Source organism: Mauremys mutica, chromosome 4 (assembly GCF_020497125.1).
Source record: "Mauremys mutica isolate MM-2020 ecotype Southern chromosome 4, ASM2049712v1, whole genome shotgun sequence".
In the NCBI taxonomy this organism is placed as follows: domain Eukaryota; kingdom Metazoa; phylum Chordata; order Testudines; family Geoemydidae; genus Mauremys; species Mauremys mutica.
Genome location: NC_059075.1, coordinates 155,876,293 through 155,900,600, shown reverse-complemented (window position 1 = coordinate 155,900,600; position 24,308 = coordinate 155,876,293). Strand labels below are relative to the sequence as shown.

Here is a 24,308-nt window from a genome sequence, read left to right as displayed (position 1 = left end):
GCAGGGCCGGTGGAAGGAGGGAAGGAGGGAAGGAGGCAGGGCCGGTGGAAGGAGGGAAGGAGGCAGGGCTGGTGGAGGAGGGAAGGAGGGAAGGAGGCAGGGCCGGTGGAAGGAGGGAAGGAGGGAAGGAGGCAGGGCTGGTGGAGGAGGGAAGGAGGCAGGGCCGGTGGAAGGAGGGAAGGAGGCAGGGCTGGTGGAGGAGGGAAGGAGGGAAGGAGGCAGGGCCGGTGGAAGGAGGGAAGGAGGGAAGGAGGCAGGGCCGGTGGAAGGAGGGAAGGAGGGATGGGAGCAGGGCTGGTGGAGGGGTGTGTCACAGAGTCCCCGGGCGCTGCTCTGGAACTGCTCCCCACCAAGCCAGGCAGGACTCTGGGGAGCCTCCTCTCCCTCGGAGCAGCCTGTCTGCAGGGCAAGAAGCTCCCACAGCTTCACCTCCTGGGTCTCTCCTTGGAGCATCCAGCCTCCTCTGCCCCTCCGTGCGCTTCCCCCAGCGAGTCCGCCCAGGCGGGGTCCTGGGGGGCCACAGGGTCCTGCCCCCCCACTGCGCAGTCAGACGTGACTCTCAGCCAGCCGGGGACACAGAGGTTTATTCGATGACAGGAACAGGGGCTAACACAGAGCTTGTAGGTACAGAGAACCGGAAGTTCGAACCCACCCACGTTCCCAGGGACGCCCCAGCATCTCTCCCCTTCCTTGGGGTGAGTTACCCCAGGACAGGCCAGTCTCGCGCCCTCCCTCAGGCCGGGGGTGCTCGATGGCACTCGCAGGCGCATGTGGGAAGGTTTGTGCAGCCCGGGGCCATTTTCCAGCCCAGTACCCCTGGGGTTCAAGCTGGGACGGGGGCTTCTCCCAGGGCCCTGGGCTGCGATTCGGGCTCCCTTGGTTACGAGCCCCCATCTTGGCCTTGGCCAGCTCTGGGCTTGGGCAGCCGCTCCCCATCTTGTTCCCAGATACACCCCCTCTGCCGCCCCCACCTTGCACTGTCCAGCTGTTACCGTCAGTCCCACCTCCTTGGGGCAGCCCAGCCCCCTCTTCACCTGGGACACCTGTTCCTCGCAGGTCTGGCTAGAGATGCCCATGTCATCAGTGTCTGCCAGGGCCAGGTTCTCCATCCCCCTCAGCTTGTCTAGAATCTCCCCAGGCCTAGGCATGGGGTCGGCATCGGGCACCGCGATGGCTTTAAGCTTCCGATGGTCCCCACAGAACCAGATCATCCCGTCTCCCTTGGGGAGCAGCCCCGCGGGTGAGGCCCATGGGCTGTTGAACGGCTGGATCCCATCTAAAGCCAGCGTGTCCCTGACCTCTCTCCAGGTTCTGGGCTGCTTCCCCAGGGACTCTGAACGGGGAACCCCTGATGGGGAGATTGGCTCCCACCTCAGGGAAGAGATCCCCCAGGGGGTCTGCCCCCTTCTCCTCCCAATCCTCCCCTTCCAGGTCCAGGGGTCCCCTCACTCTGCTCCCATCCAGCAGCTCGAACGGGAAGAACCCTGTGGATTCCTGGGGCACCCCCAGCTGCCTCCCGATCCCCCCCAGTTCCACTTCCCCTTGGGGAGCCCATTCCCGGCACAGGGATCCCTTCCCCGCAGGACTCTGTCCCTGCAGCCTTCCCCAAGGGGGTTTGCAGCGCTGGGGCCAGCAAGTTCCCCGAGCTTCTCCAAGGAGGGATCCTTCCGCAGCTCGGTCTGGGATCCAGCAGCTGGGGCAGGGGGTGGGACCTGCTCCCTCTCGCTGGCTGGGCCTGGGGTCACAGCCCCCCTGAGCCCTGTCCCTGGTAGCTCCGTCCCTGCTGTGTGATCACTTCCCAGCAGCACGTCTGGACCAGGCAAACCTGGTTGGCAGCCGACCTGCCCTGCCTGGGGGTCCCCCCACTCAGCTGGGGTCTCCACTCCCCCCGTGCTCGGCGCTGCCCTGGCTGTCCCCGTGGGGCAGGCAGTGAGCTCCCTGCTCTGGTCACAGCCTCAGAGCCAGCGTGAGCCCCCTCTCCGGTGTGCAGGGGGGCGGGGAGCCTCTCTCCCTCCCGCTCAGCCCCAGGGGGCTGGTTACAGGCAGGCAGGTATCCTGAGCCCTGCAGCCCCTCCCCCCTGCCAGCCAGGCCATTGGCATTTTCACTGACCATTTCCATCCCAGCCAATTGGTTCCCGGGATCTGAATTCAAACCCTCGGCCCTTACAGGAGCAGGGCCTGGATCCTGTCCCAAAGAGACACAGTCACCCCCAACTGGGCCTCCCAGCCGATATCCTGGAGAACCCCAACGCCCAGCCAGCCTGACCCCTCCTGGGTCTGCACAGGGCTCCGGGCCATAGGCAGGGCGAGGAGCTTCACCCCGGGGACCTTCACCCAGGTCCCACAGCCCCTCAGCATCTGCGGCTGCACCACCCCAGTTCTCTCTGTCCCAGGGTCTCGCCACCCCAGGCGTGTTTCCCCACTGACTCCTGGGAACCCCCCTATGTCTCTCCACTCCACCATCGCCAGTCCAGGCTGCTGCTGCTTCTCCTGCAGCTTTTCCTCGGGCTCTTGCTCTCTCTCACGGTCCTCTCGCTCTCTCGGGCTCTGCTCCCATCCCATCCGTCTCCGATCCCCTGGTGGGGAACCCGAGCGTGAAGCCCCTCGTCTGGTTGGGGACCAGGCTCTCGGGGATGCCTGGCTGCTGCTCCAGCTGCTCCCAGATCCTCTTGTAGCCCCATCTGGGTCAGGAATCTGCCCCTCAGAGCGGTCCTTGTCCTCCTCCTCCAGCTGCACGATTAACTGGGCCTGGGTGAACTTCCCCATGCGTAACCCTCTCTGTGTGCACAGGATCACAATGTCCTTCTCAAGGGGATGGTCACAGGCCATCACTGCACCGCTCCCAAGTGGCTCTGGACTCACAGGCCTGTGTGCTCTTGGCTCCCCAGGGTCTCCAGGAAGACCCCTGGTGTGCCAGCCCCTCTCGTGTCACCACCTCTTTGCCAGGGTCGAGCTGCAGCCTCCTCCGCCCCGGGACTGCTCCTGCAATCCCCAGGGGAACCCTGCTACTGCAAAAGTCCTTCTCTCCCCCAGGGTCGAGCGGCAGCTTCTCCGCCCCGGGACTACTCCCTGCAGCCTTCAGGGGGACCCCGTTACTCCAACCGTCCTTCTCGCTGGTCACACACTCCCAGAGGTTAACCGCCCCCTGAAACCGTCCCTCTCTGAGCCTTCAGCACGCCTGGGCTTCATTATCCCCCCTTTGTTTTACTGCTCCCCAGTCACTTACTGCAAGAAGCGCCATTCACGGGGTGCAGCACATCCCACCGCTACCACCAGTTGTCATGGAGTCCCCGGGCGCTGCTCTGGAACTGCTCCCCCCAAAGCCAGGCAGGACTCTGGGGAGCCTCCTCTCCCTCGGAGCAGCCTGTCTGCAGGGCAAGAAGCTCCCACGGCTTCACCTCCTGGGTCTCTCCTGGGAGCATTCAGCCTCCTCTGCCCCTCCGTGCGCTTCCCACAGCCAGTCCACCCAGGCGGGGTCCTGGGGGGGCCACGGGGTCCTGCCCCCCCACTTCACAGTCAGACGTGACTCTCAGCCAGCCAGTGACACAGAGGTTTATTCGATGACAGGAACAGGGGCTAAAACAGAGCTTGTAGGTACCGCGAACGGGACCCCTCGGCCGGGTCCATTCTGGGGGCAGTGAGCCAGACCCCCACGTCGGCACTTCACTCCTCGTCCCCAGCCAGCGCCAGACTGACACCTCCCAGCCCCTCCTCTCTGCTCAGCTCCTTCCCCAGGCCAGGAGGTCACCTGATCCCTTTGTCTCCCACACCTTCAGCCGGCACCTTTGCAGAGGGGGGGCCCAGGCCATCAGTTGCCAGGAGACAGAGTGTCAGGCATTCAGGTGCACTGGCCCTTTGCTCTGCAGCAATCACACCCCCTGATCCCCCCACCTGGATATTAAGAACTGCAGAGGGGACACTGAGGCACCAACACCGTATTCAGAGCAAACATTCGGAACATTCCCAGCTCGTCACAATCATCTCCGATCCGCTGTGGGTGCCAAGAGGGGAAGCTTGAGGGCCAGGGAGCGAGATCCCCAGCCGCTGAGCGGAGCCGCCCTGGACGTGGACATGGGACCGGAACCTCCGGCCTGTTCCTCAAAGCACTTTTGGCCACTACAAGCTCCTCTCCGCTCGTCCCTGAGCCTCAAGAACTGAATCCACGTCTTTCTGCACCCGGATCTTTGACCCACCTCGCTCTCGCGCTCTTTTCTTTGTAAATAAATTCTAGTTCGGGGGCAGGACGTGGCGGCAGCGGGTGCTGGGGGAAGGATCGAAGGTCTCTTTGGCCCTGGGCGCGTGGCTGGTCCTTTGGGGTGGGAAGAACCTTTTCTTGTGTATGAGGAGAGATGATGTTCAGGAACCGTCCTGGCATCTGACGTGTGTCTGGCCGGGGGCCGGACGCTGGGCACTCCCAGGGAACGGCGCTGCTTGGACTCGGAGGAACCAGGGGGTGACACAGGGGCTGCTTGGGGCTGGCTGGGAAATCTCGGCATTGGAAGATCCACCAGCGGTTGGGGTTTGTCTGCACCGGGCTGTTTGCAGTTCACCCTCAGCTGGCTCCCACGGGCACCATCCTCACACGGGGCAGGGCCGGCGGAGGGGAGGAAGGAGGGATGGGAGCAGGACCGGAGGAGGATGGAGGGATGGGGGCAGGGCCGGAGGGGGGGTGGAAGAAGGGACGGGCACAGGACCGGAGGAGGATGGAGGCAATGAGGCAGGGCCGGCGGAGGAGGGGCGGACTGAGAGAAGGGGGCAGGGCCGGAGGAGGAAGGAGGGAAGGGGGCAGGGCCGGAGGGGGGGTGGCAGGTGTCGCTCACCTGTGCCGGCCCCTTCGGGGCGGGGGGAGGAATCAGGAAATAAACAGGAACTGAGCCCTGGGCACCTGCTGCTCCGATCCAGAGGGGACGGAACCCAGGAGTCCTGCCCGCCCTCCCCGTTCCTAGGGGGCAGAAACCCGCCCCCTCCCTCTTTGGGCAGGTAGAACCCAGGCGTCCGGGCCCCCCCTTCCGCCTCGGGGTGCAGAGAACCCAGGCGTCCGGGCCCTCCCTTCCCCCTCGGGGTGCAGAGAACCCAGGCGTCCGGGCCCCTCCATGGCAGCCCCGCCGCCGACGCCCCCCGCGCTGGGCGAGGGGTTCTACCCCTTCCCCACGGAGCGGCGGGGGGGCGCCGGGGACCCCGCCCCCGAGGACCCGGGGACGCTGCTGCAGCGCCGGGAGCAGGACCTGCTGCTGGCCGCCGAGCTGGGCAAGATGCTGCTGGAGCAGAACGAGGAGCTGCGGGGGCGCAGCCAGGCGCTGGCCCGGGACCACGCGGCCGCCCTGGAGGTGAGAGCCCCCCCGGGCCGGTACCCCCACCCCCTCCCAGAGCCGGGGAACCCAGGAATCCGGGCTCCCAGACCCCGCCCCCCAACCCACCAGCCCCCACCCCCTCCCAGAGCCGGGAGAACCCAGGAGTCCGGGCTCCCAGACCCCCCCCCCAACCCACCAGCCCCCACTCCGCTCCCAGAGCCAGGAGAACCCAGGAGTCCGGGCTCCCAGCCCCCCCCCTCTAACCCACCAGCCCCCACTCCCTTCCCAGAGCTGGGGACAGAACCCAGGCGTCCGGGCTCCCAGCCCCACCCCCACCTGGTATCACCACACACTCTGTCTCGGAGGAGGGGCTGGTCCCTGGGACTTTCTGCCCCGCCCGTGACTCACCCTCCCACCCTCCCTTGCTCTGTTTCGCTCCCCTGCTCTCGTTCTCCCTCTGTCCCATAATTACCCCCCGCTCCCTGTCTGGCTGGGGCCGACGCCCCCCGGCACCCGGTCCGACTGGTCCAGCCGGCAGCACCACCCAGGGGCGCAGCCGGTACCGGAGCCCGGGGTGACCCCAGACCTGGCCAGCCACCCCCAGGGCTTGGACTGGCTGGCTCGGGGGGCAGGGAACGGGGCATGGGGCGGTTCCCCTCTCTTGGGCGCTGGCCCCGATCCGGCCTGGGGGGACTGGCTGGCTCGGGGGGCAGGGAACGGGGCATGGGGCGGTTCCCCTCTCTTGGGCGCTGGCCCCGATCCGGCCTGGGGGCACTGGCTGGCTCGGGGGGCAGGGAACGGGGCATGGGGCGGTTCCCCTCTCTTGGGCGCTGGCCCCGATCCGGCCTGGGGGCACTGGCTGGCTCAGGGGGGCAGGGAACGGGGCATGGGGCGGTTCCCCTCTCTTGGGCGCTGGCCCCGGTCCGGCCTGGGGGGACTGGCTGGCTCGGGGGGGGGGCAGGGAACGGGGCATGGGGCGGTTCCCCTCTCTTGGGCGCTGGCCCCGATCCGGCCTGGGGGGGCACTGGCTGGCTCGGGGGGCAGGGAACGGGGCATGGGGCCGTTCCCCTCTCTTGGGCGCTGGCCCCGATCCGGCCTGGGGGGACTGGCTGGCTCGGGGGGGCAGGGAACGGGGCATGGGGCGGTTCCCCTCTCTTGGGCACTGGCCCCGATCCGGCCTGGGGGCACTGGCTGGCTCGGGGGGCAGGGAACGGGGTATGGGGCGGTTCCCCTCTCTTGGGCGCTGGCCCCGATCCGGCCTGGGGGGGCACTGGCTGGCTCTGGGGGGCAGGGAACGGGGCATGGGGCGGTTCCCCTCTCTTGGGCGCTGGCCCCGATCCGGCCTGGGGGGACTGGCTGGCTCGGGGGGCAGGGAACGGGGCATGGGGCGGTTCCCCTCTCTTGGGCGCTGGCCCCGATCCGGCCTGGGGGGGCACTGGCTGGCTCAGGGGGGCAGGGAACGGGGCATGGGGCGGTTCCCCTCTCTTGGGCGCTGGACCCGATCCGGCCTGGGGGGACTGGCTGGCTCGGGGGGCAGGGAACGGGGCATGGGGCCGTTCCCCTCTCTTGGGCGCTGGCCCCGATCCGGCCTGGGGGGACTGGCTGGCTCGGGGGGCAGGGAACGGGGCATGGGGCGGTTCCCCTCTCTTGGGCGCTGGCCCCGATCCGGCCTGGGGGGACTGGGTGGCTCGGGGGGGGGCAGGGAACGGGGCATGGGGCGGTTCCCCTCTCTTGGGCGCTGGTCCCGATCCGGCCTGGGGGCACTGGCTGGCTCGGGGGGGCAGGGAACGGGGCACGGGGCCGTTCCCCTCTCTTGGGCGCTGGTCCCGATCCGGCCTGGGGGGACTGGCTGGCTCGGGGGGCAGGGAATGGGGTATGGGGCCGTTCCCCTCTGGGGCCGGGGGGGTGCCCAGGGCTGGTCTCACCCCACTCTCCCCCCCCCCCCAGAGGCTGGAGCAGGAGAAGTACGAGCTGCGCCGGCGGCTGGAGTCGGGGGTGGCCGAGTGGGAGACGCGGGTGGCGGAGCTGGAGGGGGACCTGGCGGCCCTGCGAGCCCAGCTGGGCCACCAGCGGCTGGAGCAGCGGGACACCAGCCGGGAGAGCTCCCAGGTGGCGCAGGAGCTGTCGGAGCAGAACCAGCGCCTGGCCGAGCAGCTGAGCCAGGTCAGCCCGGACACCTGGGTTCCTTGGGAGGGGAGGGGGGCCTAGTGGTTATGGGGGGGGGCTGGGAGCCAGGACTCCTGGGTTCCTTGGGAGGAGTGGGTAGTACTGGCTGCCCGGACATCCCCTCCGTATCCCATGATCCTATTGGGCTGAAATCCCTTAAGCAGCTCAGGATCGGGGGGGGGGGGGGGGGGGTTTACGTGGGGGGCCGGGGGGGAATTTCCTGAGTGGGCGGGTTTAAAGGGCCAGTGCCGGGTCCCAGGGAGCCCCCCCCGTATCCCTCCCAGCTCGCAGTGCAGGCAAGTCCCTGATGCTGCGTCCCCGGCTCACTCCCCCCCACCCGTCGTCCATCTGTCCGTCTGTCTGCCCCCCCCCCCAGGCCTTCCAGCTGGAGCAGCGGCTGCAGGACGAGCTGATGGCCTTGCGGGTTGAGAATCGCACCCTGGGGATGAGCAGCGCCGAGCACGCGGCCCGGACCCAGAGCCTGCAGGCCGAGGTGAGATACGCACCCTCCCCTCCAGGGGGCGCCGGCTCTGGTCCCGCCCTGGGGCAGGGTCTGGCTGGCTCAGCAGATGGGGGAGGACCCGGGGCCTCTCCCCTCCAGGGGGCGCTGGCTCCGGTCCGGCCTCAGGGTGGGGATTGGCTGGCTCAGGGGGCAGCAGGGAACGGGGCCTCTCCCCTCCAGGGGGCACCGGCTCTGACCCATCTCTCGCTCCCAGAACCTGATGCTGCAGGAGCGGAAGCAGGAGCTGGAGCGTCAGACCCGGCAGCTGCGGGAGGAGACCGAGGCCGTGCAGGGGCTGGTGGAGACGCTGCATGAAAACCTGCTGCAGCTGCGCCGGGAGGTGCACGAGAAGGAGCTGCAGGTACGGCCAGGGGGCGCCGCGCGGCGGGGAGGCTCGGCGGCCCTGGGGGGGCTGTATTAACCCTTCGTTCCCCTCGTCCCTCCCCAGGCCCAGCAGCTCCGGGCCGAGGCAGAGGAGCTCCGAGTCTCCAACAGGTGGCTCCAGCGCCGGGTAAGGGAGATGGCGGATGAGATTCGTCTCCACGACTCGGATGCCTCGCTCGCCTCCCTGCAGTCGGAGATTGAGCAGAGCGGCGAGGGGAGCCCGGAGCAGAACGGGGGGCCTGCTAAGGTGAGCGGAAGGGCTCTTGGGGGGGTCCCCAACATCCTTGTATGGGCTGGGGTACGTTCCCCTCCGTTAAACCGGCACGAGTCTTCTGTTGGGAAACCTAGAACCCACCCTCTTGGTGAGCCTAGCCACTACCCAGAAACCCACCCCAGGCTGAGACACCTAGAACAAACCCAATTTGGGAAACCAAGAACCTCCTCTTTGGGGTGTCTGTGTCACCCAGAACCCAATCATTGTCGAGGAACCTAGAACCCCTCTTGACCAATACACAAAGTACCTAGAACCCCCAAAGTAGATGACGGATGTGGAGCCCTCCCTCTTTGGGGCCATAGAAATTGTCCAGAATTCATCCATCATTGGGGAACCTAGAACCTGCTCCTTTGGGAACCTAGAAATTGCCCCGCTGAGCACTGGACGAGGGGGGTCCCTGTCTAAACAGCCCCCACGTCGCGCCCCAGAGGTGGCTGCATCTCGGTGCCAAAGCTGCTGCTGTTCTTGTGTTGTGTTAGCCCCTGGCCAGGACCGTCTCTGAGGCTGCCCCTGGGGGGCCGAAGACCCCAGCCCGGGGCTCGGAAGAGGAGGGTGAATATGCTAAACGGGTCTTGGCTCTGACCCGACTGGATCAAGACCTTCTGAGACAGAAAGAGGTGGAGATACAAAACCTCCAGGACCAGGTGAGTGTACGGGGGGTGGGAGGCCATAAGCGGTTGCCCGGGTGGGGGGCGTGGGGGGCTCCCCAGCAGGGGCTGCTCTCCCTGCCCTACCCCCTCTCTCTGCCCCCAGCTGACCCTGCAGCACGTGCAGCTGGGCAGCCTGCGGGGGGAGCTGGCGAGCCAGAGACGCCTCTTCCAGGAGAGCGACCGGGACGAGACCCTCAAACTGGCCGTGGCCGATCGGGACGAAGCCATTATCAAGTGAGACCCCCCTGCCGCCCCTCCCCCAAGCCAGCCAGTCCCCCCCCCGGGGCCGGATCGGGGCCGGGGCCCCCCAGAGGGGAAAGACCCCCCGTGCCCCATTCCCCCCGTCCTGCACCATGCACCACTGGGGAAGAGAGACCCCTTGTGTTCACAAGTGGGAACTGCCCCCAAACGGACAGTATCCAGGGGGACAGGGCTGGGGAGGAACGGGGGGGGGGGAGACAGGAATGATGGTGGGGGTGGGAAGTGGGGGAGATGGGGTGAGAGGGGGGCTGATCGGGGAGGGGAGCAGGGGAGACAGGGAAGGAGGGGTCCGGAGCGGGGAGGGGAGCAGGGCAGGCTGGGCTGGAGGGGGTGGGTGATCGGGGGAGGGGGCGGCTGATCAGGGGGAGGGGAGTGGAGGAGATGGGGCTGATTGGGGGGAGGGGAGATGGGGCAGGAAGGGGCTGGAGGGGAGAGGGGAACGGGGCAGGCTGGGCTGGAGGGGGGCTGATCGGGGGGGCAGGGGAGATGAGGCTAGAGGGGGTGGCTGTTGGGGAGGGGAGGGGAGCAGGGCTGGGGGCTGGGTCTGACCCCTGTGGGCCCCCCCACCGCAGGAAGGGCCAGATGGAGATGGAGCTGGCCCAGGTCTCTCTGGAGCGGGACTCCATGAGCCAACAGCTGCTGGCCGCCATCCGCCAGAAGATGGCGCTGTCCCAGGAGCTGGAGGGCTGGCAGGTGGGTAACGACTGGGGGCGGGGCGGGAAGGTCCCCCCCCCCGCAGGACTCCTGAGTCCCTTTCTTAGCTGGTAGAGGCCCTAAATAGTAGCCTGGACTCCTGGGTTCCTACCTCAGTGGCTAGAATCACCATGACTCCTGGGTCCCGTCCCCGGCGGGTAGAGCCCCCAGCACGGTGACCCGGTCTCCTGGGTCCCGTCCCCGGCGGGTAGAGCCCCCAGCACGGTGACCCGGTCTCCTGGGTCCCGTCCCCGGCGGGTAGAGCCCCCAGCACGGTGACCCGGTCTCCTGGGTCCCGTCCCCGGCGGGTAGAGCCCCCAGCACGGTGACCCTGAGTCCCATTCCCAGCTGCTATGGTCTCTGGGATTGTGACTCGGACTCCTGGGTCCCCTCCCCAGCCTGTGGCTATGTTCACCTCAGTGCCCCCGTTTCTCCCCCCAGGACGACATGGAGTTCATTATCAAGCAGCAGCTGAAGCTCCAGCGGCAGCAAGAAGGGATCCCCACATCCCCCCTGGCTCCCTCCAGGACCCCGGCACAGGCCAAGACCTCCCCTTTCTTTCGGCGCGGGAACAGCGCCCCCAATGGCACCAGCTTCCTATCGCTCTTCAAAAAAAGCTGAGAGCCTGGGAGCTGGTTCTGGAGGTTCTAGGGGGTGGAGAGGAAGAGGGGTCAGGGTGGGGTGAGTGGACACAAGACACCAGCACCAAAGGAAGCGGCCAAACCAGCTGGTTACCGAGGTGCCAATGAGAGGAGTCTTTGGGTAACTAGCTGCAAGGTCACTCAACAGGATGTTCTAGGTCACTCAACTAGAGAGTCTGTCCAGAGGATTTGCTGATACGCTACGGCAAGTTCCAGGTCTCCAAACCCTTCCCCCCTCAATTGCCCAAGTTGATGTTCTAGGTGGGTCAACAGAGCCATTCTAGGTACTCGGCTTCCGAGGTTTAATGGTGCACGTTGAACAAGCAAGGGTCCGGCCATGGGCTGTTCTAGGTTACCCAAACCTATCTGACTGGGTAGCCTGTAGTAGCTGCCCACGGGTGCTAGGTTCTCTTACTGCACAATCTGTTGGCTAACTGTAACCAGCGGGATACTCCATATGGACTGGAGTAGGGTTCTAGATTATCCCACTGAGTGATCTATATTGGCCAGCTTTATACTACTCGACATGCCGGGGGTGGGCAAACTTTTTGGTCACATCGGGTTTCCGAAATTGTATGGAGAGCCGGTTAGGGGAGGCTGTGCCTCCCCAAACAGCCAGGTGGGGCCTGGCCCCCACCCCCTATCCAACTCCCTCTGCTTCTCTCCCCCTGACAACGCCCCCAGGACTCCAGCCCCATCCAACCCCCCCCCCCTGCCCCCCGTCCCCTGACAGCCCCCCAGGACCCCTGTCCCATTCATCTCCCCCTGCTCCCTGTCCCCCGATCGCCCCTGGAACCCCTGCGTGCCCCCCCACCCCATCCAACCCCCCTTCCTTCTTGACTGCTCCCCCGGACCCCTGCCTCCATTCAGCCCCCCTGTTCTCTGCCCTCTGACTGCTCCAACCCCTATCCACACCCCTGCCCCCTGACCACCACCCCGAACTCTCCTGCCCTCTATCCAACCCCCCCGTTCTCTGCACCCTTACCACGCTGCCTGGAGCACCGGTGGCTGCGGCACTACAGCCGCGCAGCCCAGAGCACCGGGTCAGGCCGCTGCACCGCCCGGCTGGAGCCAGCCATGGCACCGCCCAGCACAGAGCACCAGGACAGGCCGCTGCACCGCCCGGCTGGAGCCAGCCATGGCACCGCCCAGCACAGAGCACCGGGACAGGCAGCCGCACCGCCCGGCTGGAGCTAGCCATGGCACCGCCCAGCACAGAGCACCGGGACAGGCAGCCGCACCGCCCGGCTGGAGCTAGCCATGGCACCGCCCAGCACAGAGCACCAGGACAGGCAGCCGCACCGCCCGGCTGGAGCCAGCCATGGCACCGCCCAGCACAGAGCACCAGGACAGGCAGCCGCACCGCCCGGCTGGAGCCAGCCATGCCACCCGCAGCACAGAGCACCAGGACAGGCAGCCGCACCGCCCGGCTGGAGCCAGCCATGCCACCCGCAGCACAGAGCACCAGGACAGGCAGCCGCACCGCCCGGCTGGAGCCAGCCACGGCACCCGCAGCACAGAGCACCAGGACAGGCAGCCGCACCGCCCGGCTGGAGCCAGCCACGGCACCGCCCAGCACAGAGCACCGGGACAGGCAGCCGCACCGCCCGGCTGGAGCCAGCCACGGCACCGCCCAGCACAGAGCACCGGGACAGGCAGCCGCACCGCCCGGCTGGAGCCAGCCACGGCACCGCCCAGCACAGAGCACCGGGACAGGCAGCCGCACCGCCCGGCTGGAGCCAGCCACGGCACCGCCCAGCACAGAGCACCGGGACAGGCAGCCGCACCGCCCGGCTGGAGCCAGCCACGGCACCGCCCAGCACAGAGCACCGGGACAGGCAGCCGCACCGCCCGGCTGGAGCCAGCCACACCACCCTGCAGCACAGAGCACCAGGACAGGCAGCCGCACCGCCCGGCTGGAGCCAGCCACGGCACCCGCAGCACAGAGCACCAGGACAGGCAGCCGCACCGCCCGGCTGGAGCCAGCCACGCCACCCCGCAGCACAGAGCACCGGGTCAGGCCGCGGCTCTGCAGCTCGGCTGCACTGAGCGTTGTGCTGGTGGCGCAGTGAGCTCAGGCTGCGGGGGAGGGGGACAGCAGGGGAGGGGCCGGGGACTGGGGCCAGGCAGGAGGGTCCCTGGGGCCGGATGTGGCCCGCAGGGCATAGTTTGCCACCTCTGGGATATGCAGTAGTGCCCAACCATGAGTTCCCTGTTATCCTGCTGCATAATCTAGGTTGGCCAACTCTATTCAACTGGATACTCCATACTGAAGAAACTAGGGTTCTAGGTCATCCTACCAGGTTATCCAACCCTTCTCACCATGGCTTGACAAACTGGATGGTGCTGATTAGCCAAATGAATGTTTCATGTGAGCCGATTGAGTGTCCTAGGTTAGGATACTGGATGTGCGAGGATACCCAGACGTCCCTTTCTAAATTGGCCAGTTGGATTCCCTGCGGCGGGGCAGCAGTTATGGTGCGTGATCCTAGCTGGTGTTCTTGGCTACACCATTCACTCCAAGTGGATGCACCATGTTGACAAAGACATGGTCCTACGTCCTGTCCTGTTGGGGGTTCTAGATCACAGAACTCACTTCAGGGGGACTCTTCATTGCTGGCCTGCCCCTCTATACTGCCCAATGGGAGGTTTGGTGTCAGCCAATGGACAGTTCTAGAACACCCTACATCTAGATTAACTCCCTCTTCACTCCCTTGCCTGTGGCTCTCAAGCTACCAAGACACATGGCTCATCTGTTTTTCTCAGATGAGAACTCAGGACTAACGTGCATTATGTGCAGACAGAAGGTGCAGAACAGGGCATCTGTAAAAAAAATCTGCTTCAGGTTTGGGGGAGAGGTTCTAGGTGACTCAATACAAGGCACAAAAGGTGGCTGGCCAGAACACTAGAGAAGCCAAGAGAAAAGAGGCCACTGACCCTTAGCCAGCACCTTCCCCTCAACCCAACCCCCATAAACTGAGTTCCTAACCTTATCCCCACTTCACATGGGGCAACCTGAGGCACGGAGAGGCGAAGGGACTTGACCAAGGTCACAGAGTGGCAGAGAAGAGAACCCAGGAGTCCTGGTGCCCAGCCCTCTAACCTACTAGGCCCTGCTCCCCTTCCATGAACCACCCTCCTAACTGCTACTCGGCGCGAGTATTTCCGACTCAAGCAGCCGAACTTTCCAGGTTCTAGATTCTCTCACACACGCAGAGCAGGGCTCATCCCCCTCCAGCAGGGGGCAGAATATTTTGCTACCGTATCTGCTCAACGTGCCCCGTGCACCTTGGGTTATTACATGATCAAAGGTCTGTTTATCTACACAGGGAACATGCTCCATTACGAACCGTTCGTACGGCGGTGACTCAGAGGCGGCCAGTCTCTATTTAACGCGCTCGGGTTGTGAGCAGGGATTTTTCTAGCCTGCTGCCTTGTGCACATATCATGTGTGCGGAGCGAGTGTAGAAAGAGACTGTTACTAATCGCTGTGTATGTGTGTGTGTGTCATTTCTACAGGGAGGCAGGACTCCTGGGTTCTCTCCCCAGCTCTGGGAGGGGAGTGGGGGCTGGTGGTTGGAGCAGAGGGGGCTGGGAGCCAGGACTCCTGGGTTCTCTCCCCGGCTCTGGGAGGGGAGTGGGAGCTGGTGGTTAGAGCAGAGGGGGCTGGGAGCCAGGACTCCTGGGTTCTCCCCAGCTCTGGGAGGGGGGAGTGGGGGCTGGTGGGTGAGAGCAGGGGGGCTAGGAGCCAGGACTCCTGGGTTCTCTCCCAGCTCTGGGAGGGCAGTGGGGGCTGGTGGGTGAGAGCAGAGGGGCTGGGAGCCAGGACTCCTGGGTTCTCTCCCCGGCTCTGGGAGGGGAGTGGGGGCTGGTGGGTGAGAGCAGGGGGGCTGGGAGCCAGGACTCCTGGGTTCTCTCCCCGGCTCTGGGAGGGGAGTGGGGGCTGGTGGGTGAGAGCAGGGGGGCTGGGAGCCAGGACTCCTGGGTTCTCTCCCTGGCTCTGGGAGGGGAGTGGGGGCTGGTGGGTGAGAGCAGGGGGCTTGGAGCCAGGACTCCTGGGTTCTCTCCCTGGCTCTGGGAGGGGAGTGGGGGCTGGTGGGTGAGAGAAGGGGGGCTGGGAGCCAGGACTCCTGGGTTCTCTCCCTGGCTCTGGGAGGGGAGTGGGGGCTGGTGGGTGAGAGCAGGGGGGCTGGGAGCCAGGACTCCTGGGTTCTCTCCCTGGCTCTGGGAGGGGAGTGGGGGCTGGTGGGTGAGAGCAGGGGGGCTGGGAGCCAGGACTCCTGGGTTCTCTCCCCGGCTCTGGGAGGGGAGTGGGGGCCGGTGGTTAGAGCTGGGGGGGCTGGGAGCCAGGACACCTGGGTTCTCTCCCCGGCTCGGGGAGGGGGGCGAGCGGCTGTGGTTGCTCCCTCGGGGGCGGGAGAACAATGGGGTGCTTGTGGTGCTGTGGGGGGGCAGGCTGGAGGAAAGGCTGGAATGTCCTTCCCGGGGGGAGGAACGCGCCGCAGACAGACAGATGGACAACTCCGGCACAGACACCCTCCCCCACCAACACAGGGAACGGGCTGGGGGGGAGGGGGACACCCCAGATCTTGGGGGGGATCAACTGGGGGGAAGGGATTGGGTGTGTGTGGGAATCAGGGGAGCCATCTCCTGGGGGGCTGATGAAGGGGGGGATGGGGGGAACCCATCTCTGGGAGGGGTGGATCTGGCCATCTGTGGGGCACAGCCTGGGGGGCCCCCAGTCCAGGGGAGGAGATCTGGGGGGTGGGGATTTGGGGTGCATGAGGGCAGGGTGGGTGTTTGGAGGTTCAGGGAGCAGGTCTGGAGGATGGAGATTTGGGGTGCAGGGGGTGGGGTGCATAGGGGCAGGGGGTGTTTGGGGATACAGGGGCGAGGTCTGGGGGTGGGGAGATGGGGTGCATAGGGGGCAGGGGGGGTGTATGGGGGCACAGGGAAGGAGGTCTGGGGTGAGGTGCATAGGGGCAGGGAGGGGGTTTGGGGTAGGTGTTTTGGGGAGCGGGGTGCATAGGGGGAGGGTGGGTGTATGGGGACGCAGGGGAGCAGGACTGGGGCTGGGTGTTTGGGGGTGCAGGGGGTGGGGGTTTGGGGGGGTTGGGGTGCTGGGGGCGGGGTGGGGGTTTGGGGACGCAGGGGAGCAGGACTGGGGCTGGGTGTTGGGGGGTGCAGGGGGTGGGGGTTTGGGGGGGTTGGGGTGCTGGGGGTGGGGTGGGTGTTTTGGGGGTTTAGGGTGCACAGGGGGCGGGGTGGGTGTTTGGGGGGTTGGGGTGCATAGGGGGCAGGGTGGGTGTATGGGGACGCAGGGGAGCAGGACTGGGGGTGGGTGTTTGGGGGCGCGGGGGCGCGCAGGGCCTATCAGCCGGACGGGGGCGTGTCCGGGGAGGGGGGGCGTGTCCGGGGAGGGGGGGGTCACTTGGCCCCGCCCCCCGGCCCAGGCCCCGCCCCCCGCTGGCCGGGAGCCGCAGGAAGGGCGGTTCTGGGTCAGCTGATCCCGGGTCCACCCAGCACCGGGCCGCGGGCGCCGCTGGCCGAGGGGGGGTGTCCTGGGCCCGGGTCCCGCGCGGCGCTGCCGCCCCCTGCCTGCGCCCCGGCCATGAGCCCCTGAGCCGCGGCCCCGCGCAGGCAGCTCCCGGCCGGGACTGGCCCCGCAGCCCGGGGGACCGGACCGGACCGGACCGGACAGGCGGAGGGAGGGACCGGACGGCGGGCGAATGGCCGGGAAGGACTATGACCATCTCTTCAAGCTGCTCATCATCGGGGACTCGGGTAGGGGCCGGGCCCGGCGCGATCCCCCCCCCGGCCCCCCCTCCTCCTGCTCCCCCCCCCGGGCCCCCCTCCCCCCGCTCCCCCCGACCTCGCTCCCCCCCCGGGCCCCCCCTTCCCGCCCCCCCCGGCCTGTCCCCCTTCCCCTGCTCCCCTTCCTCTGGGCCCCCCTTCCCGCCCCCCTCCCCCTGCTCCCCCCCCTTCCCGCTCCCCCCCTTACCGGGCCCCCCTCCCCCCGCTCCCCCCGGCCTCGCTCCCCCCCCCGGCCTCGCTCCCCCCCCGGGCCCCCCGGCGCGATCCCTCCCGCCCCCCCCGGCCGGTTCCCCCCGCCCCCTGCGCCCCCCCTCCCCGGGCCCCGCTCCCCCCGGCCACGCTCCCCCCCCTGGGCCCCGCCCCCCGCTCCCCCCGGCCTCGCTCCCCCCCCGGACCCCCCGGCGCGATCCCTCCCGCCCCCCCCCCCCGGCCTGTTCCCCCCTCCCCGGGGCCCCCTTTGTCCGCCGCCTCCGGCCCTTTCGCTCCCTCTCTCCAAGCCGCTTCCCCGCTTCGTGTCTCTGTTTCCTCCCGGCTTCTCTTCGCCCCCCCCCCGCGCCCCTTCCTGGTGCCCTCCGGGGACCCCCCCATATCCCGCCCCCCCCCAGTGCTTCCCCCGTCCCCGAGTTTCTCTCCCTCCCTCCGTGTTCCTCCCTCCGCTCCCGGCTCCGGCCCTGCCCCCCCTTCTCCCCCCTTTGTGCCATTTCTCCTCTGTCCGGCCTGGCTCCTGCCCCCCCCCGTGCCCCCCCCTCCTCCGCCGCCTCTTCCCTTCCCTCGCCCTCCCCGCTGCGCTCCAGCCTCCCCCTGCGGCCTAGGGGCGAGACCGGGGGCTGGGAGCCAGGACTCCTGGGTTCTCTCCCCGGCTCTGGGAGGGGAGTGGGGGCTGGTGGTTAGAGCAGGGGGGGCTGGGAGCCAGGACGCCTGGGTTCTCTCCCCGGCTCTGGGAGGGGAGTGGGGGCTGGTGGTTAGAGCAGGGGGGGGCTGGGAGCCAGGGCTCCTGGGTTCTCTCCCCGGCTCTGGGAGGGGAGTGGGGTCTGATGGTTAGAGCAGGAGGGGGCTGGGAGCCAGGACTCCTGGGTTCTCTCCCTGGCTCTGGGAGGGGAGTGGGGGCTGGTGGGTAGAGCAGGGGGGGCTGGGAGCCAGGACTCCTGGGTTCTCTCCCTGGCTCTGGGAGGGGAGTGGGGGCTGGTGGGTAGAGCAGGGGGGGCTGGGAGCCAGGACTCCTGGGTTCTCTCCCCGGCTCTGGGAGGGGAGTGGGGGCTGGTGGGTGAGAGCAGGGGGGGCTGGGAGCCAGGACTCCTGGGTTCTCTCCCCGGCTCTGGGAGGGGAGTGGGGGCTGGTGGGTTAGAGCAGGGGGGGTGGGAGCCAGGACGTCTGGGTTCTCTCCCCGGCTCTGGGAGGGGAGTGGGGGCTGGTGGGTGAGAGCAGGGGGGCTGGGAGCCAGGACTCCTGGGTTCTCTCCCCGGCTCTGGGAGGGGAGTGGGGGCTGGTGGGTTAGAGCAGGGGGGCTTGGAGCCAGGACTCCTGGGTTCTCTCCTCGGCTCTGGGAGGGGAGTGGGGGTTGGTGGTTAGAGCAGGGGGGGCTGGGAGCCAGGACTCCTGAGTTCTCTCCCTGGCTCTGGGAGGGGAGTGGGGGCTGGTGGGTTAGAGCAGGGGGGGCTGGGAGCCAGGACGCCTGGGTTCTCTCCCTGGCTCTGGGAGGGGAGTGGGGGCTGATGGGTTATAGCGGGGGGCTGGGAGCCAGGACTCCTGGGTTCTCTCCCCAGCTCTGGGAGGGGAGTGGGGGCTGGTGGGTTAGAGCAGGGGGGGCTGGGAGCCAGGACTCCTGGGTTCTCTCCCCGGCTCTGGGAGGGGAGTGGGGGCTGGTGGGTTAGAGCAGGGGGGGCTGGGAGCCAGGACTCCTGGGTTCTCTCCCAGCTCTGTGAACTTGGACAATTCCCTGCACATCTGTGCCTCAGTTTCCCCATGAGTGCAGTGGGGTCCATAGACCCCCCCCATTTGAAATGCATCGAGATCGACCCCTGTATAACAGAGGGGTGGGGTTTCTCCCTGCTCCCTGTCTGCCCCGCTGGGGTGTGCCCTGGTGTTGTGCAGATCCCACCTATGGTGCGTGGGGGGATCCCCCAGATCTCGGCCGGTTCCCTGCCCTGGCTGCCCGCGGGGCGAGGTTTGTAACGGAGCGGGAGGGGAGCCGCCCCGGATGCCTGGGTCCCGGTTTCTCCCCACCTGGCGAGGCCTGGCAGGCTGCGGGGGTGGGGAGAGGTGCAGCTGCTCCCTTCAGTCCACCCACCCCCTCCCTCCAGAGCAGCTGGGGCTCGAGAGAGGCCAAGAGCCCGGACTCCTGGGTTCTCTCCCCGGCTCGGGGAGGGGAGTGGGGGCTGGTGGGTTAGAGCAGGGGGGGCTGGGAGCCAGGACTCCTGGGTTCTCTGGGAGGGGAGTGGGGGCTGGTGGGTTAGAGGAGGGGGGGCTGGGAGCCAGGACTCCTGGGTTATCTGGGAGGGGAGTGGGGGCTGGTGGGTGAGAGCGGGGGGCAGGGGCTGGGAGCCAGGACTCCTGGGTTCTCTGGGAGGGGAGTGGGGGCTGGTGGGTTAGAGGAGGGGGGGCTGGGAGCCAGGACTCCTGGGTTCTCTGGGAGGGGAGTGGGGGCTGGTGGGTGAGAGCGGGGGGGCTGGGAGCCCGGACTCCTGGGTTCTCTGGGAGGGGAGTGGGGGCTGGTGGGTGAGAGCAGAGGGGGGGCTGGGAGCCAGGACTCCTGGGTTCTGTGGGAGGGGAGTGGGGGCTGGTGGGTGAGAGCGGGGGGGCTGGGAGCCCGGACTCCTGGGTTCTCTGGGAGATGGGGCGAGGGCGACACTCCCTGGGCAAACAGCCCGGGTGGCTCTGGGAGGGGCGCGGTCGGTGTCTGTTTGTGTTGTGGGCGCGGCCGGTCGCTCTGGGACCAGGTGGGGGGGGTCTTGGCTGCTCCCCCCTAACCCGCCTTTTCGCCCCCCAGGGGTGGGGAAGAGCAGCCTCCTCCTGCGGTTTGCAGATAACACGTTCTCAGGTGAGTGCCCCCCCCCGCGGCCTGGCTCCTCCCCCACTGCCCCCCCCCACCAGCCTGGCCGCCCCCACGGCCTGGCTGCCCCCCCTCACTGCCCCCCCGCGGCCTGGCTCCTCCCCCACTGCCCCCCCACCGGCCTGGCTGCCCCCCTTCCAGTGCCCCCCCTCAGGTCCCCAGCCCCCCTCCCTCACTGCCCCCCCCCACGGCCTGGCTGCCCCCTCCCTCACTGCCCCCCCACAGCCTGGCTGCCCCCCCTCACTGCCCCCCCCCGTGGCCTGGCTGCCCCCCTCAGGTCCCCAGCCCCCCTCCCTCACGGCCCCCCCACAGCCTGGCTGCCCCCCCACTGCCTGGCTGCCCCCCCTCAGGTCCCCAGCCCCCCTCCCTCACTGCCCCCCCGGCCTGGCTGCCCCCCTCCCTCACTGCCCCCCCCCAGCCTGGCTGCCCCCTTCCAGTGCCCCCCTCAGGTCCCCAGCCCCCTTCCCTCAGTGCCCCCCAAACTGCTCTGCCCCCGATTCCTCTCCCCACTTCACCACAGCCCCCCAGTCCTCCCTCTGCCCCCCATGGGCCCTGTGGTTCTTGGGGGTCCCTTCCCTCTGGGTGCTTGGGGGGGGTCCCGTGGGGTTCACATCTGGGCTGGAGCGACTGCACTCCCGGCTCTGAGCCCCTCTCCCTGGGATGGACCCCATGGGGGGTGTCTCGGGGGGGGGGTGGATCCTCGCAGAGCCCTGCAACCCCCTCGGCCGGATGCATCACTCGTCTGTTCCTCCCTTTTCTCCTTCCCTCTCCGCTTCCGGCCCCCCCGTCCCGCCCCCCGCAGGCAGCTACATCACCACCATCGGCGTCGATTTCAAAATCCGGACCGTGGTGATCAACGGCGAGCGGGTCAAGCTGCAGATCTGGGACACGGCCGGACAGGAGCGATTCCGCACCATCACCTCCACGTGAGCCGGACGCCTGGGTCCCATGGGGGGGAGGGGGGAGAGGGCTGGGAGCCAGCACTCCTGGGTTCTCTCCCTGGCTCTGGGAGGGGAGTGGGGACTGGTGGGTTAGAGCAGGGGGGGCTGGGAGCCAGGACTCCTGGGTTCTCTCCCTGGCTCTGGGAGGGGAGTGGGGTCTGGTGGGTTAGAGCAGGGGGGCTGGGAGCCAGGACTCCTGGGTTCTCTCCCCAGCTCTGGAAGGGGAGGGGGGGCTAGTGAGTTAGAGCAGGGGGGGCTGGGAGCCAGGACTCCTGGGTTCTCTCCCAGCTCTGGGAGGGGAGTGGGGGCTTGTTGATTACTCGGACGCCTGGGTCCCATGGCGTGTCTCCCCTCCCCCCCGGGGCAGGTATTACCGCAACACCCACGGCGTCATCATCGTCTACGATGTGACGAACCCCGAATCCTTCGTCAATATCAAGTGCTGGCTGCACGAGATCGGGCAGAACTGTGACAGCGTCTGCAAGGTGCTGGGTGAGTCTGGGGTCCCCCCTTCCCCCGCAGCGTCTGCAAGGTGCTGGGTGAGTCTGGGGTCCCCCTCAGCCCCCCCGGGGGTCCCCCCTTCCCCCGCAGCATCTGCAAGGTGCTGGGTGAGTCTGGGGTCCCCCTCAGCCCCCCGGGGGTCCCCCCTTCCCCCGCAGCGTCTGCAAGGGGCTGGGTGAGTCTGGGGTCCCCCTCAGCCCCCCGGGGTCCCCCCTTCCCCCGCAGCGTCTGCAAGGGGCTGGGTGAGTCTGGGGTCCCCCGTTGCCCCCCAACACTGCCCTCCCCTAGGGGATCTGTCTCTGCCCCCCATCCCCCTACCCCAGGGGACTGTGGGTTAACCCCTGGGGCCCCGACCCCCCGTGTCTGACCCTCCCCCACTTCCCCGCAGTGGGGAACAAGTGCGAGGACGCGGCCCGGAGGCAGGTGGAGACGGCCGACGCCCGGCGCTTCAGCGAGCAGATGGGGGTGCGGCTCTTCGAGACCAGCGCCAAGGAGAACCTCAACGTGGAGGAGGTACCGGCACTGCCGTGGGGAAGCTCGCAGCACGGGTGGGGAGGGGGAATCCAGCCTGGGGGCACTGCTGAGGGGAAGCTCGGGGATGCGGGGGAGGGGCAGGGGCAGGGGGCGGGGACAGTCCATGGCTGGGACACTGTTGCCAGGAAGCTCCCAGCACCATGCCGGGAAAGGCGGGGGTGGGGCTGCTGGGAAGTTGGCCTTGGCCTTGGCACAGCTGTTAGGAAGTTTACAGCCCTGCAGGGGGCGGGGATGGAAGCTGGCGGGGGCACTGCTGTAGGGAAGCTCGCAGCAGTGGGTGGGTGGCGGGGGCAGTTGCCAGGAAGCTCCCAGCACCATGGGGCATGGGGGGCGGAGAGGCCGCAGGGAAGCTGGCGGGGCCGGGCTCGGGCCGGGGGCGCCGCCGCCGCGGGGAAGCTGGCGGGGCCGGGGGCGCCGCCGCCGCGGGGAAGCTCGGGGTACCGGGATTGGGCCGGGGGGCACCGCTGCGGGGAAGCTCGTGGCCCTGGGTGCCGGGGGAAGCTGGCGGGGCCGGGGGCCGGGCTCGGGCCGGGGGCGCCGCCGCGGGGAAGCTTGTGGCCGTGGGTGCCGGGATGGGGCCGGGGGAAGCTGGCGGGGCCGGGGGCCGGGCTGGGGCCGGGGGCACCGCCGCGGGGAAGCTCGTGGCCCTGGGTGCCGGGATGGGGCCGGGGGAAGCTGGCGACGCCGGGTGCCGGGATGGGGCCGGGGGCGCCGCCGCGGGGAAGCTCGTGGCCCTGGGTGCTGGGATGGGGCCGGGGGCACCGCCACGGGGAAGCTGGCGGGGCCGGGTGCCGGGATGGGGCCGGGGGCACCGCCGCGGGGAAGCTCGTGGCCCTGGGTGCCGGGATGGGGCTGGGGGAAGCTGGCGACGCTGGGGGCCGGGATCGGGGCAGGGGGCACTGCTGCAGGGAAGCTCACCACCCTCTCGCCCCGCCCCCCAGATGTTCAACGCGGTGACGGCCATGGTGCTCCGCACCAAGCAGGAGAACCTGGCGCGGCTGCAGCACCCCGAGGTGGTGAAGATCAACAGGCCCAAGAAGAAGCCCCCCGTCAAGAAATGCTGCTGAGGGGTGGGGGCCCCCGAAAGCTGGGGGGAACTGAGCCCCTGCCCCCACCCCCTGGAGCAGAGATGGACTGTGTGTATATGGGGGGGGGGATCTGCATTCCTCCCCCCCCTGCCTGGGGGCTGCTGGCTGTTGGGGGCTGGAGGGAGCGGGGGTTTGGTGGAAGGAACAGAGAGAAGGGGGAATGGAGGAGACTGTTCTGCCCCCCAATCTGCCCCAGGCCCCCCGTCCCTATCCCTCCACCCCACTCTGAAAGGGACGATGCCACTTCCCGCCCCCTGAAGTCATCAGGGTCCCACAAGTCCGGAGTGGGGGAACAGAGGAATTGCTGATCCGCCCCCACTTGTTGGGGGGGGTGTCTCCCTTCTCCAGCGGGGGCCCCCCACGTGCCCCTCTGCACTATGCAATCCAACCCTCCTGAGCACTGGAAAGGCAGCAGCGGGAAATGGGGGTGCAGCGAGCACCCCGAACCCTCTCCTTGCCCCCCACGCTCTGGCAGTGGCCAGGGATGTGGCCCCCTCACTGGGAACAAGATGGGGGTCCCCCCTCTGGGCTCAAAGCTGGGGTTCCTGCCCCACTAGGAACGGGGTGGGGGGCAGCCCCCGCGCGGGGAGCAGCCCCGGGCCCCCTCCTGGGGGGCTCAGAATTGGGGTTCACCCCAGCACTGGAACCGGGGGCACGGCTGGGGGGGTGGGGTTGGCCCCCCAATAACTGTGCAATAATCCAGCCCCGCCCCGGGGGGCTGAACTGACACTAACCCCGCCCCAGCCGCTGCCACGGAGACTGTTTTCCTTCAATAAAGACAATTTAGGTATGAAAAGACGCCTGATTGCTCTGCCCGGATGCCTGGGTTCTCTCCCCGGCCTGGGGCTGAGAGCCAGGACTCCTGGGCGGCTCCTCGCTGTGCCTCGGTTTCCCCGCACTCGGCAGTTCTGACTCTCGGGGGGCGGCACGAGCCAGGGCCCCCGGAACGGGAACCAGGTTAATTCAGATTCATTCCGTTTACACTTCGCCATTCTGCCTTGGGCCAGCCCTGCTCTGGGGGGAGACCGGAGCCAGCGAGGGGTCTGCAGGGAAACGGAAACTGGATTCAGCCCGAGGGCCTGGGCCACTGTGGTGAGGAAGCTCACAGCGCTGGGGGGGCATAGCGGGGGGGGGCACTGAGGCAGGGCCCAGCGCTGGGGGGGCATAGCGGGGGGGGAGAACTCACTGGCAGGGGTGGGGGGTCACTGAGGCGGGGCACAGCGCTGGGGGGGGGATAGTGATGGGGGGAGAACTCGCCGGTGGGGGGGGGGGGCGTCACTGAGGCGGGGCCCAGCGCTGGGGGTGGGCCAGTGTGTGTGTGGAGCCTCTGGCGGGGGGCACCGCTCTAGGGAAGCTCACAGCAGCAGGGGGTGTGGTCACTGGCTGGGGGAGGCTCGCAGCGCTGCCGGGAGAGGGGACTATTCCTGGCGGGATGGGGGGGTGTAAACCCCTTTCGAGCACCTCTCCTGCTGTGAACTCTCAGGCCGGGTCTCCCCCCCCCCCCAAGAACCGCCTGGGC

At 68.3% G+C, this 24,308-nt stretch overlaps 2 protein-coding genes across 2 annotated transcripts; both read left to right on the top strand.

Annotated features, from left to right (window-relative positions):
* The first annotated feature begins 5,093 nt into the window (after positions 1-5,093).
* LOC123369150 (BICD family-like cargo adapter 2) lies at positions 5,094-11,551 on the top strand. The gene is made up of 9 exons (XM_045014511.1): positions 5,094-5,327; positions 7,239-7,454; positions 7,834-7,950; positions 8,174-8,320; positions 8,408-8,590; positions 9,097-9,261; positions 9,371-9,501; positions 10,101-10,221; positions 10,663-11,551. The coding sequence occupies exons 1-9, from the start codon at positions 5,094-5,096 to the stop codon at positions 10,840-10,842; spliced, it is 1,494 nt and encodes a 497-aa protein (XP_044870446.1). The 3' UTR covers positions 10,843-11,551.
* A 4,852-nt stretch (positions 11,552-16,403) lies between these two features.
* On the top strand, positions 16,404-23,548 carry LOC123367936 (ras-related protein Rab-35-like). The gene is made up of 6 exons (XM_045012308.1): positions 16,404-16,646; positions 19,663-19,713; positions 20,528-20,651; positions 21,034-21,158; positions 21,556-21,680; positions 22,643-23,548. Exons 1-6 carry the CDS (start codon positions 16,592-16,594, stop codon positions 22,766-22,768), a joined length of 606 nt encoding a protein of 201 aa, XP_044868243.1. The 5' UTR covers positions 16,404-16,591; the 3' UTR covers positions 22,769-23,548.
* The last annotated feature ends 760 nt before the right edge of the window (positions 23,549-24,308 follow it).